Genomic DNA, 14,684 nt, shown 5'->3' with positions numbered 1-14,684 from the left:
TGTCAAGCGGAGGAAAATCCGCCCGACATTGTAATAGGGCCCTTAATCTTCAACCTCACTATGAGACCAATAATTTGGTACCTTAGCCCACATAGATAAATGAATGAAATCATTTGGATTGTTAATAAAATGTGTTTATATTTTAATTTTAAAACAGTGGAACCTGAATTAAAAATGCCAACAACTCATATCTCTGACACTTTCATTTTGCCAGGTCGAGCTTACTGGTAACAGCATCTATGAATACATCCATCCTTCAGACCACGATGAAATGACTGCAGTGCTCAGTGCTCACCAGCCGCTTCACCCTCACCTCTTGCAAGGTACAGTAGGCACATGAGATGCATTCGATTTTATCCCATTGGTTTGCCAGTGCTCCATCAGAATCACAGCCCTGCTTTCATAGGTGTCAATTGTGTGTTCTTTGTTAACTTGCAGTTCACAAGGTCAACTTCCTAATAAGTCTGTGTTTCTTGTTACCATTTGGAGAAGATGCTATTATGTCATCATAAATCAGGTGGGGCCTCATTATATGAGAATAACTAGTCGGAGAGATGGAGAAGAATTGCTTATTGGGCAATTAAAAAGGGCAGAGTAAACTGTTCTTCCCTTCATACAGGCAATATGGACCAGCAGCCCAGAGGACCAGCGTGCCACAATGACTGCCGAGTGAAGAATGGCAGTATGGTGGCACTAGGACACAGAGGGATTCCTACCACATCTTAAGAAGTCTGTAGGAGAACCCCACTGCATCCTAGTAGTACCACCCAGAATAAAACATGCAAAAGACTGCTCTTCGTCTGAGGTTGTTGACCCTTCCACCACCAGCAGCGAAATAACAATAGGTATCACACCACAAGCGGTAAAAGGTGTGCAGCTTCTTTATGTGGCTCATACCCCCATGAAAATCAAGATCCACAGGTGGACTATTAACACATGTAACGAAAGTATACTCTGCTGGTTACCACCTACCCACCCTTAGGGGGCAGGACATCAACATGTGGTAACTGGGATTGGCTTGTATCTGTATGCTAGTGCCTGTTACCTAATGAGATCTTTGGGATATTTAATTTGAGATTCTAGCAAGGATGTACATTCATGAATTCATAATGTTGCACACAGTGGCTAATTGCGAAACTGACCTATCTGTATTTCAGACACAAGGAGACATTATTTCCAAGAAGTCTTCACTAAGCTATGGCAACAGGAAGCATAAATATACTTAGTAATGCAAGTAATTCATGAGAAATCCAAAGCGCCAACGTCAATGAAACTAGAGTTGGTATAACATTTGTTGGAATGTTACCAATTGGTAGGTCACTGAACTCAGAAATCATTGTGTTAGCTTAAATTTAACTTTGCTGGGGGAATAACATATGGAAATAGCTTTAAAGTTCAAAAGTGCTTTAATGCAATACTATATCACTTTAAATTAAAAAAAACATTTTTTATTTGTTTTTAATGTATGGTAAAATACTCACCACCCGTTTAACATTACTTTTGTATAGATCCAACCACCTGTATTGTGAGGACCTTAGTGTAATATTTTGTGGTGTTGTTGTCAAAATATGTTTATTGCTATACGATGAGAAAATCCAGTTGCCAACACGTGTTGTAAACATATTATAAACTGCTATCTACCCCACCTGTAAAGATCTTTTTCCACCAGGCAGAGTTAAGCAAATGGATTTTGTGGGAATGTACGTTTCATCTGTCTGCACCAGTTGTCCCATCACGTTATCTTTTTTTACTTTTCTAAGAAAGTCCCTGGTGTTTTGCTTTTTGAATTTTGGCTCTTTTGAGGGCCCTCTAATCTAACATAAATCTGCTATCGTGGGACATCTTTGGCTTGCCCGGAGGCAGAAATGATCCTTAATTGGTCTCTCCTGCTACGCAAGCCCCAAGACATGTGAATATAAGGTAAAGCCACACTCCAGTACTTTGAATAGCCATGTCAACACTGTGTACTCTGCAACAAGGCTTCCTGAACAAGTAGATGAATGCTGCCCACTTCCCCAAGATAAGGACTGAGGCCTTTGTCCTGCTGCAGCTTTGTTGAATGGCCCCACTGTTGACCATGCCTGGGTGGAAACCCCACACCCACCCTAAGGAGACGAGAGAGACTGCATGCCAAGAAGCCTTCACCATCCCTCAACCGAGACCTAAGGATAGTTAACCAATTTCAATGTACATTCTTAGATGCCACTCTGCGCGCCCCTCAAGTGCATCCTAAATGCTGCAGAATGCCTTATCGAAGGCCTGAGGAAATAGGACCTTGTCAACCCCAACCTAATGGATCTCCATGACATCCACCTACCTGCACCAACTTCACATTCAGCAGCATCGACTACAAAGCCTTTAAGACTGCCACCCCCATTACCTGTCTGTCAAGCTCACCATCTCCAGAGCTCTCGGCACACATGCTTCCAGGACGCCAGCATAATGAAGACAAAGAAGTCCAAAATAAAATCGAGAGTCCTGCAACAGGCCTTCTCCATTAATATACTCACGATCAGGAATGACATAACCATATAAATTAGAATCTCCAAAACCCAGCTCTAGTTTGGAAAAGAACACTAGATCACAATGCAGTAGCAGTCTGCTTCCTACCTCCGAATCCAGGGATTCCCTCCAATCATTTGTTGACTGTGTCTTTGACACTGAACAGCATTCAGTTGCCTTTCTGCTAGCTTTGTGTTATACAAATACCACTTACATACAAACATACATCAAGCACCAGGTATTCCTCCCATGTTCCAAGAGCCCTACATTCCCAGCAAGATACATAAGGCCTGACCCACAAAAGCCCTTTAGGAGTACATAAGGTAGTACGCCAGTAGAACAACTTCACATACTGCAAAATGCAATTGTAAGATGCAATTCACAAACCTATCACAGAAGCACACGTAAGTATAGGATTCAGTAGCAAATGAGGGAGGGACAAAGGACAGAATCATTATTACAAAATGGATGGGGTTAATGAGCAGTTTAGGGAGGGACATGCTAACACACACAGGAGTAAGACAACTGCCTTTCACAAAATACATTTCTAATTCTTCTACAGACCTTATAGTAAAAAAGCAGAGGCAAATGTACTCCAGCCCAGCTTGGAATACGCCAAGCATCCCATATGGCCAACCACAGCTAATGCAACACACTCTAGCTACAACACCAACAACACTCAGGAAATAATGTGCGTGTGTTATGTTATGTTATGTTATAGTGTTTTTGTATAGCGCCTATCACCGCCGGTCTCTAAGCGCTCACACAGAAAAGGAACATAACCTGCTGTCTCCTAGATCACTCCGCCGTCCGCCCCAATTAGGGCGAAGATGTTGACTTTTTAAACAGATGAGTCTTCAAGTTCTTCCTGAAGGACAGTAGCTGCGAGTCTTCCTTCAGGCTGGCCGGTAGCTCATTCCACAATTGCGGGAGAAGTACAGAAAGAGCCCTGCCCCCTTTAGACTTTAACTTAAATCTGGGTTGGATCACATTGAAGGCCTTGCCCGAACGCAAGGTTCTGCCTGGAATGTACTTCCTCAGGCGCTGTTTAATGTATTCTGGGGCTTTGCCGAAAATTGCCTTGTGAGCCATGCAAAGACACTTAAACTGCACTCTAAACTTAACAGGCAGCTAGTGCAGCATCCGGAGAAGTAGGGTTGCATGCGAGTTCCTAGGTAGGGAATAGATCAGCCTGGCCGCATCGTTCTGCACCACCTGCAGTTTCCTCAACAACTTCTGCGGCAGGCCAAGATATAAAGCATTTCCATAATCCAGCCTCGAGATGACTATGACGGACACGATGGACTGCAGAGTGGGAGCTGATAGAATAGGTGCTAACTTTCGCAGTTGCCTCAGCACCCCCGTGCAAGACCCCACCACCGCCGAGACTTGAGGGGCCATGGAAAGGTCTACATCAACCTTTAGCCCTAGGTTTTTGACCACCCTACCAGGAATAGGTGTTATACCTAGTTCTGGGGGCCAGAACAGATCGCACCAGGGGTTGACTCGGTTTGTGATGACCAGCACCTCTGTTTTTTCAGCGTTCTCTTTCAGAAGGTTATTGGTCATCCAATTTACAGTGAATCGGAGCAAATTCCTTACCGATTCCTGTGCTTCCCTTATATCTTCCAGCTGGACCAATAGCTGGGTATCGTCAGCATAGTTGAAAATTTGACAATTCCTATGCATTAACTCCTCCACCAAAGGTTGTAGGTAAATGTTAAAGAGCAAGGGAGAAAGTGCGGACCCCTGGGGTACGCCCCAGGTCACATCACTTGCCTCAGATAACTGGTCTCTCAGCTGCACCCTCTGGGTTCGACCCGTCAGGAAAGATTCAAGCCACTTGAGCGCTTGTCCTGTTATTCCCAGCTTTGCGATACGGTCCAGCAAGATGGTATGGCTGACCGTATCGAATGCCGCTGACAAGTTCAGTCGAATCAGGGCACAAGGCTGTTTATTGTCCGCCCTGATTCTCAGCTCATCAGTGACAGTGGCCATTACTAGTTCTGTGCTGTGATGGGGCCGAAAACCCGCCTGCCTGGCATGGAGTAAACCATGTTCCTCCAGGTAGCTAGCCAGTGTGTTCAGAACATGTTTTTCCAGGATTTTGCCCAGGAATGGCAGTTGCGAGATAGGCCTATAGTTCTTTAAAGCCTTGGTGTCTGCTCCTGCTTTCTTTAAGAGTGGAGAAACCCTAGCTTCCTTCAGCTGGACTGGGAGATAGCCCGCCTCTAATGAATCGTTCAGTAGGCTCAACAGCTGAGTTTGAATATCAGGCAGGGCCATTTGAAAGATTCTCGGGGGGCATGGATCCGTGCTGGAGCCTGACTTGACTAGGCCGACAAGCTCAAAAGTAAACACGAAACAGTCTGCTGTACCTACAACTTTTTAACTAATGCATCTAAGTCAATTTTTGAGGCAAAAACCACTCTATCTAGACCATGCATAAATTGCGCTACAAGTCAAAATGAGATGTTTATCCTTTTTTTTATTTTCAGATTAATTGAAAGAAACTTGCTTTTTAAATGTGCAAATTATAACTTGCAAAAACAATTCAACAAACAAAGGACATAATGGTCCTACAAAACAGTAATGCCCATGGAAAATCTAAGATATAAATTATTCAAGCATTCTCATTCATACTTAAATCCATTCACACCATAACAACATATAACACATACATCCTAAAATCTGAAAAAATGAACAATTTAGAGGCCCAACATAGTAGGCGAGTCTTATTAGGCGTGAAACACACAAATTAGTAAATTGAAGGTAGAGATTTTACAATCAAGGATATCCAAATGGGGAAAGAAGAGTGAAAAAACAAAGGATTATTCTTTTGAGATTGTAAGGTGTTCGCCACACAGATCCATTAAGACCTTACAATCTCAAAATAATAATCCTTTGTTTTTTCACTCTTCTTTCCCCATTTGGATATCCTTGATTGTAAAATCTCTACCTTCAATTTACTAATTTGTGTGTTTCACGCCTAATAAGACTCGCCTACTATGTTGGGCCTCTAAATTGTTCATTTTTTCAGATTTTAGGATGTATGTGTTATATGTTGTTATGGTGTGAATGGATTTAAGTATGAATGAGAATGCTTGAATAATTTATATCTTCGATTTTCCATGGGCATTACTGTTTTGTAGGACCATTATGTCCTTTGTTTGTTGAATTGTTTTTGCAATTTATAATTTGCACATTTAAAAAGCAAGTTTCTTTCAATTAATCTGAACATAAAAAAAAGGATAAACATCTCATTTTGACTTGTAGCGCAATTTATGCATGGTCTATATAGAGTGGTTTTTGCCTCAAAAATTGACTTAGATGCATTAGTTAAAAAGTTGTAGGTACAGCAGACTGTTTCGTGTTTATTTTTGATTTATCCCCTGCTGCTCTACCTCTATTGACTTAGGGGTTCCCCTTTTGTAGTGGTTTTTAGGCCGACAAGCTCAGCCAAGCTCTCCTCGTCAATACATGGGAAACTGTTCAACATCCCTATCGTCTCCTGACTAGCAGGGCAAGATGACAGCAGAGGTTCAGCTGGGATCTCCGTGATGTCCCTAATAATGTCCTGTACTTTCTGAAGAAAGAACCTCTGAAAGGTGTCACAGTCGGGTTGGTCACTAGCAGGAATCTTCCCATCCAGCTGCGTCAATTCCCTTAGGATCGCGAAGGTCTCCCTTTGTTTGTTCGTGGCCCCTCTAATTCCATTCTCATAGAAGGCTGACTTCCTCACCAGGATATCCGCCTTGTATTTTGAGAGAAGCAATTTATAGGTTTCTAACTCCGCTGGGCTATAGCTGAGTCTCCACCTTCTTTCCACCTTGCGGAGGGCCTTGTTACTTTTCCCTGAGTGAGGCATCAAACCACGGTGCTCCCTTTCCTTTTGCTCTGGTCTTCTCCAGCCGCTCAGGGGCCAGTTTGTCCAGAGCAGCACGGATCCAGGCCATAAGGGCTGTAGTATCGGAGTCTAGGTTCGTCTCCCTCATCTTAGGAAGTGAAGTGGAAAGCAGCGTGGAAAGTAGAGAGTCTGCCTCTATATTCTTCCAAGACCGGACCTTTCTCACAATTGACTGGACACTGCAGGTGAGGGGTCTCCTGGAACCCAGCACTTGATCAGGAAATGGTCTGACCATATGCAGGGACTGACCTCAGTTATTTCTGTCGTGTCCGTGTTTGTATGTTAAAAACTGAAAGTATAATAAATGCTAATTTGTGTTATAATTTAATAATACATTTACAAATAAAATGAATTACATTTATATTTTAGCAGTTTAAAAAGTCTAAATATTATTGAAACTACTGCTTATAACCATGTTTGTTAAAAACATTAGTGAAGGTGGGTGATTTTATTCTTCAAGTACAGTTCACAAATTACAAAATATTTTCAAAAAACCATTTATTTAGATTAGTTTACAATTTAATATAAAGTTAATTTTAGGAGGCAGTGTGTTGTGTCTTTTTCTTTAAATTGTCCTAGGTTTATATAATTTGTTTAAAATTATGTGGCACTTTTCCATGAAATTTATTTTATTTATTATTTTTAAAAACAAAATGATAAACTTTATTAAATTTCCCTTTAAGGAGATTTCTGGTCCAGTGGAGGAGATCTCCACAAACAGGTGTAAATTTACTAATTGTAACTTTACACTCACAACTTCAGTCGTGGTAGTCTCCACTCCCTAATTTGAGGGAATGGCGACTCTTAGGGCTGCATCAAGGTGTACATTTTTACTCTGAAATGGATAACAGTAAAAAAGTGGATATTTACACTTACGTGGATGAGTAGAGTTACACAGGAGTAGATCTACACAAGCAAACTTATCTGATTACCTGAATTGTGATCCTGTATGTCTGCAGCACATCATTAAGCTGGCCATAAAAAGCCAGTCATCACGGTTATCTCAGGATTACAATCAAGTATATATCTTAAAAGACGTAAGACAGATGGCCACCCGATAAGTGTGTAAGATTATAAATTCCTTTAAAGTGAGTGGCAACATTCTTCAAACATTTACACTAGCAATATTGGTTTCTCTGCTTAAAAAATCCTCACCAGATCTAAGCAAGTTGACCAATTTCTATATAATATCCCAGCTTCCTTACATATAAAAATAGGTAGGTCAGGTAGTGTTCAACCAGTTTAATACGTCTGTAGAAACTAATGGTTTACCTAATCCTGTCCAAGCAGGTTTCTTATATTGGATGAGCACTGAGATGTATTGAGACCATAATTCCAATCCCAGCAGTGTTGTAGGCCAAGATCTTCTGGTCCAGTTAAACATTGTTGGCCTTTTTATTTTGGTGTTCCACTTGTCCTCAGTATCCTATGTCAGGGGTTGGCCTGGTACAACAATATTCTAGTTGATCACACACAACTTTACTCACCCCTTTTCACCATCACAAAGCCCCCCGGCTTAAGGTCTGAAGATCTTAAGAAAGGCCAGATCCTCCAACTCCTGAAGAAATGCAGACCAGACCCTGACAACCTTGGCAATTACAGACCCATCTCTCATCTATCTTGCATCTACAGTATAATCAAAAAGCAGTCTCAGCACAACTTCAAGATCACATCAGCACCACCCATCTCCTGCATGACTATCAATCTGGCTTGAAATCACATTGCAGCACAGAGATAGTCACCTTACAAATCAAAGATGATGCCCTCATAAGCACAGATAAAGAGCACTCCTGTCCGCTTATATTACTGGTCTTCACTTTTGAGGACTTTATCATATATATGTACCTCCTTCCACCTACTGCCACACCCTTGTTTAATCTGGAACACATATTAAGAGACACATTGTCAATGTGTTTGACCATCTATGTTAAGACAAAGACCCATGTCTTTGAAATAGCAAGGTTAACATTGACTACATCATTAGTTTGGCTAGCTGCCTTAACTACTGGGAGGGCAGGTAAATTGGTACAATCTGTTTTTATAAAAATGTAGCTAGTTTTACTTTTAAGTTCAGAAACATACTGAGCATCACATACTCTGATAAGTCTAAGAAAAAAGTTGAAATCCCCACTGAAGAGGGCTTTCCTAGAGTAAAACCATTGCAAATTCCAAATTTTGCCAAGCGATTGTTTCAGACAAATAAGACATTTTTTTCTCAAACGTTATTATGCACACGCACTTTTTTATTGCCGCCCTTCGCCCATAGCTTACGTTGTGCCTAATTTAAAGACTTCCTGAAGTCCTTCACTTTTTACAGCGTTTGGCAGCAGAAGTTTAATTTCACAACCCGTAATGTAAACAACTGGAGGTTGCGCATTTATGATAAATTGAAATATTTTCGTTTTTTAATGTTGACGTTGCCGAATGCAGAGATTTCTCTAAGGGCATAAAAATGGATTCAATTGTTATTGCACACATTGCATGGAAATGAAATATGCAGGAATAAATCCTGTCAGATTGTATTTCACAGTGCGCGTGGTGAGTGCAGAACCCCCTTACAAGAAGGCGCGCCATATGGAGGTTGATGTCATACTCCCCCCCCCCCCAGATGGATGAGTGGGTCGTGCTGTGTGGGCGTGCAGCCGCTCTGCAGAGGATGGATAGGTGTGTGTGCTGTTAGCCTGCATTGCAGAGCATAACTAAATTGGGGGAAATGGATATAGATTTTCGAAAATGGTCCTTGCTTAATCTCTCTTAAGTGTGAAATCCTTTGACTCACAGAAAATGGTAGCGAGCCATTAACACACAATATTATCACATATAGACATGCAGGCAGATGTGGGCAGATTCTTGGCAGCTCTTACAATTCATGGCCTTCCATGAATAATCAGATGCCATGATGTCATGGCGAGAATAGTTAGATGAGCCTGGTAAAATTAGTTAGAATAGCACAGGAGAAGCACAAAGGCAATTTTTCTTTGGAGTTCTTTTTCGCCTGTACGGTACTGAAAAAGTCAAGGTAAATAGAGAGGGGATCCGCAATCCAAGGGGACAGGGCACCATGATGGACTCTTAAGGCAGATAAATCTCCACCTGGGGTTCATTACAACAGGAACAGCAATTATACCAAACTGTAACAACTCTCACCTTTCAGTACTTTGTTTTGACCTCCACTTCCACTGAAGTTCGATACCACACGGGTATACAGTTAAAAGGATCTTCAATGTTTTATTCAATAAAAGTCATATCCATCATGAGAAACAATTATAGGAATTCATTTAGGGGTCACAAAATAGGTTTCTACATAAACTATAGCAGCAATTTAAAAATCATTTGAAATATGTCTTTTAAATAAGCATACTCCCTCATTTAAAAATACAGTCACAAACAAAAATAACATTTCACACACAGGGAGAACAAATGAGAGAAATACATCTGTCTTTACAAGTACTAATCTGTTTTCGTCTTTGTTAAAGACACACAGTATTTCCAATCCAATCCAATCCAATCCAAAAGACATTATTCGGATAACAACGTATCCATAAAAGTAGAGCATATATAAGTAATAAAATCACAATAGAACAATTAAATAACATATCAAATTTATAATATAGCAAGCAGTATACAGATGAGATACGTAGTAAAAACAATTACAGAGACGTGATCAAAATACATATTATAAATAGCAAAGTGCGAATATACTTCATGGGTCTCACATAAATTTACGGGCCCCTATGGCTATTCGCAGGAAAGTACAAACACGCTGGATCAATTCATCATTTTCCAATTTGAGTATGTGGCTGAGGGCATCAGTTAACTTAATAGGTGACAATTTTAAAAAAAATGGGATTAGCAGCCATTGTGCTTCTTTCATATAGTATTTACAGAAAAATAGGAAATGTAAAAGTGTTTGGCCGCTATGACCATCACATGGCAGGGAATCAAGTTTTGCATTATACCCAAGGGGAAAACAGAGCAAATATCTTATAGTCTCACCTCTTAGGCGAAAGAGAAGACCTCTCTCCCAGTGCGACATTGGTAATACTATATAGCTAGGTAAACAGTATTCGGTTTGCTCGATGGGTATAAATTTAGCAACGGTTTGTTTCTTTGATTCCCTCTCTAATCTTTCCGCGCTATTAACTGCATACTTTAGGACTTTTTTTAACAACTGTCGCAACTGTATTTGGGCTAAAAAACAATCTTCTAAGATTAACACTTTCCAAACTCTTAATGATCCCAGCAAGCCATGGAATGTCCATCCCTTTCTCCAGCAAATACAATCATCTATTATGTTCCGTGTGAGGGATCCTTCGGGGTTTTTCATTATGGCTAGCCAGAACAAAGCAGGGCGTGCCCTTATAAAATCTTCGATGTACCCTAATTTTAGTTCACTGTGACATATGTACTGAGGAGTAGAGATTGGGGTGCCCAAGAGTTTTCTGCAAAATCTATTTTCCTCTAATTGGATGCTAAGACTTTTAGCAATTTATGTAAATAATAAAAAGGAGAGGGGTTAGGACACACCCTTGCCTAACCCCTCTACCAACACTGATATCATTGGACACCTCACCCCCGCCACCGATCCTGACCCGAGCTTTCAGGTCCCTGTGAAGGTAGGCCAGAAAGTGAACAAGGGCCTCATCCAAACCATAAACTAGGTGAATGGACCACAAGCGAGACCTCTTAAAGTCGAAAGCTGAGGTCAGGTCCATAAAAGCTAGATAAAGAGGCGAGTGCTATGAGATAGTATACTTTCCAATAATCAGATTAAGGTTTAAGCACTGCTCATTTGTACCAATTTTACTCCTAAAACCTAGTTGGCATTATTCTAAAATGTGATTATCCTCTGTCCAAATAAAAATTTTAGTACATAAAACTCTGCCTAAAATTTTAAGGGTGTTGTCAAAGAGTTTGGCCTATAGCAGCTAGGTTGTGAGCGGTCACCCTTTTTAAAAATTGGGACAATGATGCTAGTGGTCCATGTCTTTGGTAGTGGGGCGTTAGTTAGATTGTTAAAAACGTTTAGCAGCAGAGAAGCCCCAAAATTGTGTATATGTTTGATGAGGTCACTGGGCAGCCCGCCAGGGGCTTTATTGCCCATGCTCTGGCGTATGGCCTCCTCGACCTCTGTTATCGATATTGGGACCCCAGATGGTGCCCTATGGTTAAAAGGGTCGAGTTCTGGAGCAGGCGCTGAGTAAATTAAGGAAAAGTGACTTTCCCAGGTTGCACTCGTTATGTTGCAGCTTATAGATGTTAGCGGCTGCCCCATTGTTCTTAAATCTTTAACAGCAGTCCAGAATATATTCCCATTTTTTAGGCTGGCAGCATTAATAATTCTTTCTTCCTATTAACGATGGCCCGCTTATACGTGAGCCTTGAAGACTTGACCAATGAGTTGCTCCTTGGGCTGTGTAACAAGGCCTTACGTAGCTGCCTGTTGGCAGCTGAGCACTCACGATTGAACCATCTAGGTTCTCGTTGTACTTTGGCGATGGGTTTGGACAACAGAGATTTGATAGCTCCACAAAGTTTAGTAAAGGCAATAATTGCCTTCGGGTTGTGGGTCCTGGGCCTCCAAACAGAGTTTAACGAGGCCCAGGTTTTCCCTGACCATGGTGTTAAATAGGTCAGTATTATTAACGCCCCGCCATACCAATCTAAGGTGATCTGTCGACGGTGATAAATTCCTGGCACCACATTCTATGTTAGGTATTGGGGCTGGGGAAATTCTTAATACTATTTGAATTGGGTTGTGGTCACCAAAAGTTGTGGCCATAGTTTCAGCTTTCAGCAAACTGGGTTCTAAGACAGGGGAGATAAAAACATAGTCAATTGTAGATGAACAGCCCCTCCCTCTAAATGTCGGTTCTGGGGAGCATTATCTTTTGTAATAGCAGCAATCTCCTTGACATTAGTTAGGTTGTGATTATTCAAATGATCCACTAACTCCGTACCCCAATTGCATATTTGTCTGCTGGTATGTAGCTGTTTACTTGGCAGTAGTTGGGGTAACTTAGCGTTAGGTCAACCCCTAGGCAGATTCCAGTTAGCTTAAAACAGTCTTTGGATGGATGCTATAAAATTAAATAAATGTATAAAATTCCTATTTGGTACGGAATGAAAATCATTATTGTAGGAATTAATTAAGAAAACAGAAACCCCCCTGTTAAACAGTATAGCTTGAAAATTGTTATTGTTTGTACATATGGTTTTGAAGCTACCACCTGCAGCGATGTTAACCCAAATTGATAATCCCCCAAATGGTCGACCATGCTTGGGGGATGTTGCTAAGATGTTATGACATTTGAACCCCTCGATAAATAATTATTGGGTAGCCTATGTTTCTTGAAATAAAAGAATATCCTGCTCTCTGATAAGTTGTAACCAGTCGGCTTGATGAAGCTTAGAGTACAACCCGACAACATTCGAGCTTAGGATACGAAGATCTGGGCTGGCTAAAACCTTCATTGGTGTGTGAGGGATAATGAATTTAGTTGCAGGGGTGGGATGGGGTGATCCATCAGCAAGGTCAGGTGCTTCCACAAAGGGCAGTAGTCAGTCTTGTGTATCCAATCCAGACAAGGCCTGGAACCTCTTGGGGGTAAGGGTTGGGAGTGTTTCATTGAAACGGGGCCCGTGATTTGGTTTGTAAAAGTAACCAAGGGGTAGTGCACATATATTGGTGCTATTAGATGTTCTGGGCACACAAGCCCTTAATAGGTGTCTCATCAAAGATGGGCTACGAAAGTTGATTACAATGCAGTCCCCTTCGATGTTCTTTGTAGATGTTCTTTGTAGATGCACCAACCCACCCAACTCTGCGTGCCATGATGATGTCCTTCATTTCAGACACATGAAACTTCCTATGCCTCGATAACCAATCCGCGCATTCATTGCGTAATTGGACCCATGACTCGTGCTGATCCCTTTTTATGGTTGGTACCCCTGCCAGTACCAGCACCTAAGGGCACGCAGCGGGTGGCAGGCTCAAGACATCTTGATTTGCTATCGGGGGGTTACAGCTTGTAGAGGCTAAGGCGTTACTACTCAAGCTGCCAGGCAGTGAGTTCTGATCTACTCCATTGGATCTATTTGATCCATTAGCACTATCCCAGATGGAATGAGTGTGTGAAGTGATGGTGTATTTATCAGTGGGTGCGATACCATGCCTGTCAGGGTGCAATTGGGAACAACCCTTAGTTTGACCGTGTGTCACGCGTCAATTAATTACAGGGGCAATGGCTCCGACAGTTGGGGGTTGGGTTCCATGGTTTGGTATGCACGTTGTTGCGCCTTCACTACCCCCTCCCCCTTCAGCGGCAGCCATTTGTGCATTCCCCGCTAGTTGACCAACACCCTCTATAAGTAAAGCAAAATTATCTATGCGGTCCTGTAATGAGGCAAACTTTTTCTCTAGGAGTTCATTAATTTGTTTAGTCACCAACGCAGCAACAATATAGGCGACTGTGTCCCCAAGATTCTCGGGATATAGTGTAGCCTCAATCTGTGTGCTGATTGAGCAACTCAGTTTAGTGTTCTGTGTTGTCACGGGAAAATCAGAGATTTCGGGAATACCAGTACTTAACAATGGCTGTATCCAAGCGGAGAGGCAAATTTGGGCAGGGGTAGTATGGGTGGGCTGCTTCCTTTTGGTACAGATAGGTTTCACGATCTTTCTCTTCCGTATAGAGGCAGGGATTCCCACCGGTGTAGCAGTATCAATATCAGGTTGTGACTTAGCTAACTCAATTATGTCCGGCCCGCTTTTGCTCCCGCTTGCAATAGGGGATTTATCAGTTTCAGTTCCCTGGTACTGAGGCGAAGGTGAGTCTTGGGTATGATCGGTTAGTGTACCTCTAAAATCTGAAATGTCCTCCCGCCCGCCCCTCAATGCCCAGGGACCTACGCCACTCCGTGAGTTCAATTTTGCCCGAGACAATATTAACAGCCCTCTCAAGCATGCTGTTAATGCTAGCAGTTAATGGGCGAGCTGGTGGTAGCATGGTACGTTTTCCCATTATGGCGACTCAGGAATGGACTGAAATAATGTCAATTGCAGGGGACACCTGTAAGCTTTATCGTGGGTAGATAAATCACTCACCCGTATTGTCGCCAATTTCCAATGCCACTTAAAAGAAGGGTGGCCCAGCCCAGCCTCATCAGGTCTCGACGGGCGCAGACGGGTGCGCCCGTGGCCCGGGTGCGGCCCGGGCACGCCCGTGCGCGTCTCGCGCAGTGGGAGCACACCGGAGATCTTGTAGCGCCTCCA

At 42.1% G+C, this 14,684-nt stretch overlaps 1 protein-coding gene across 2 annotated transcripts in view; it reads left to right on the top strand.

Annotated features, from left to right (window-relative positions):
• The window catches only part of SIM2 (SIM bHLH transcription factor 2), a 484,182-nt gene that overhangs the window by 276,339 nt on the left and 193,159 nt on the right, over positions 1-14,684 (top strand). For both annotated transcript variants that reach the window (XM_085621287.1, XM_085621288.1), the window contains exon 4: positions 215-323. In XM_085621287.1, coding sequence (XP_085477413.1) covers positions 215-323 — 109 coding nt within the window. The remainder of the gene's footprint in view (positions 1-214; positions 324-14,684) is intronic.

The sequence above is a fragment of the Triturus cristatus genome, chromosome 8 (assembly GCF_964204655.1).
Source record: "Triturus cristatus chromosome 8, aTriCri1.1, whole genome shotgun sequence".
NCBI lineage: Eukaryota > Metazoa > Chordata > Amphibia > Caudata > Salamandridae > Triturus > Triturus cristatus.
This window is presented reverse-complemented; position numbering and strand designations above follow the sequence as displayed.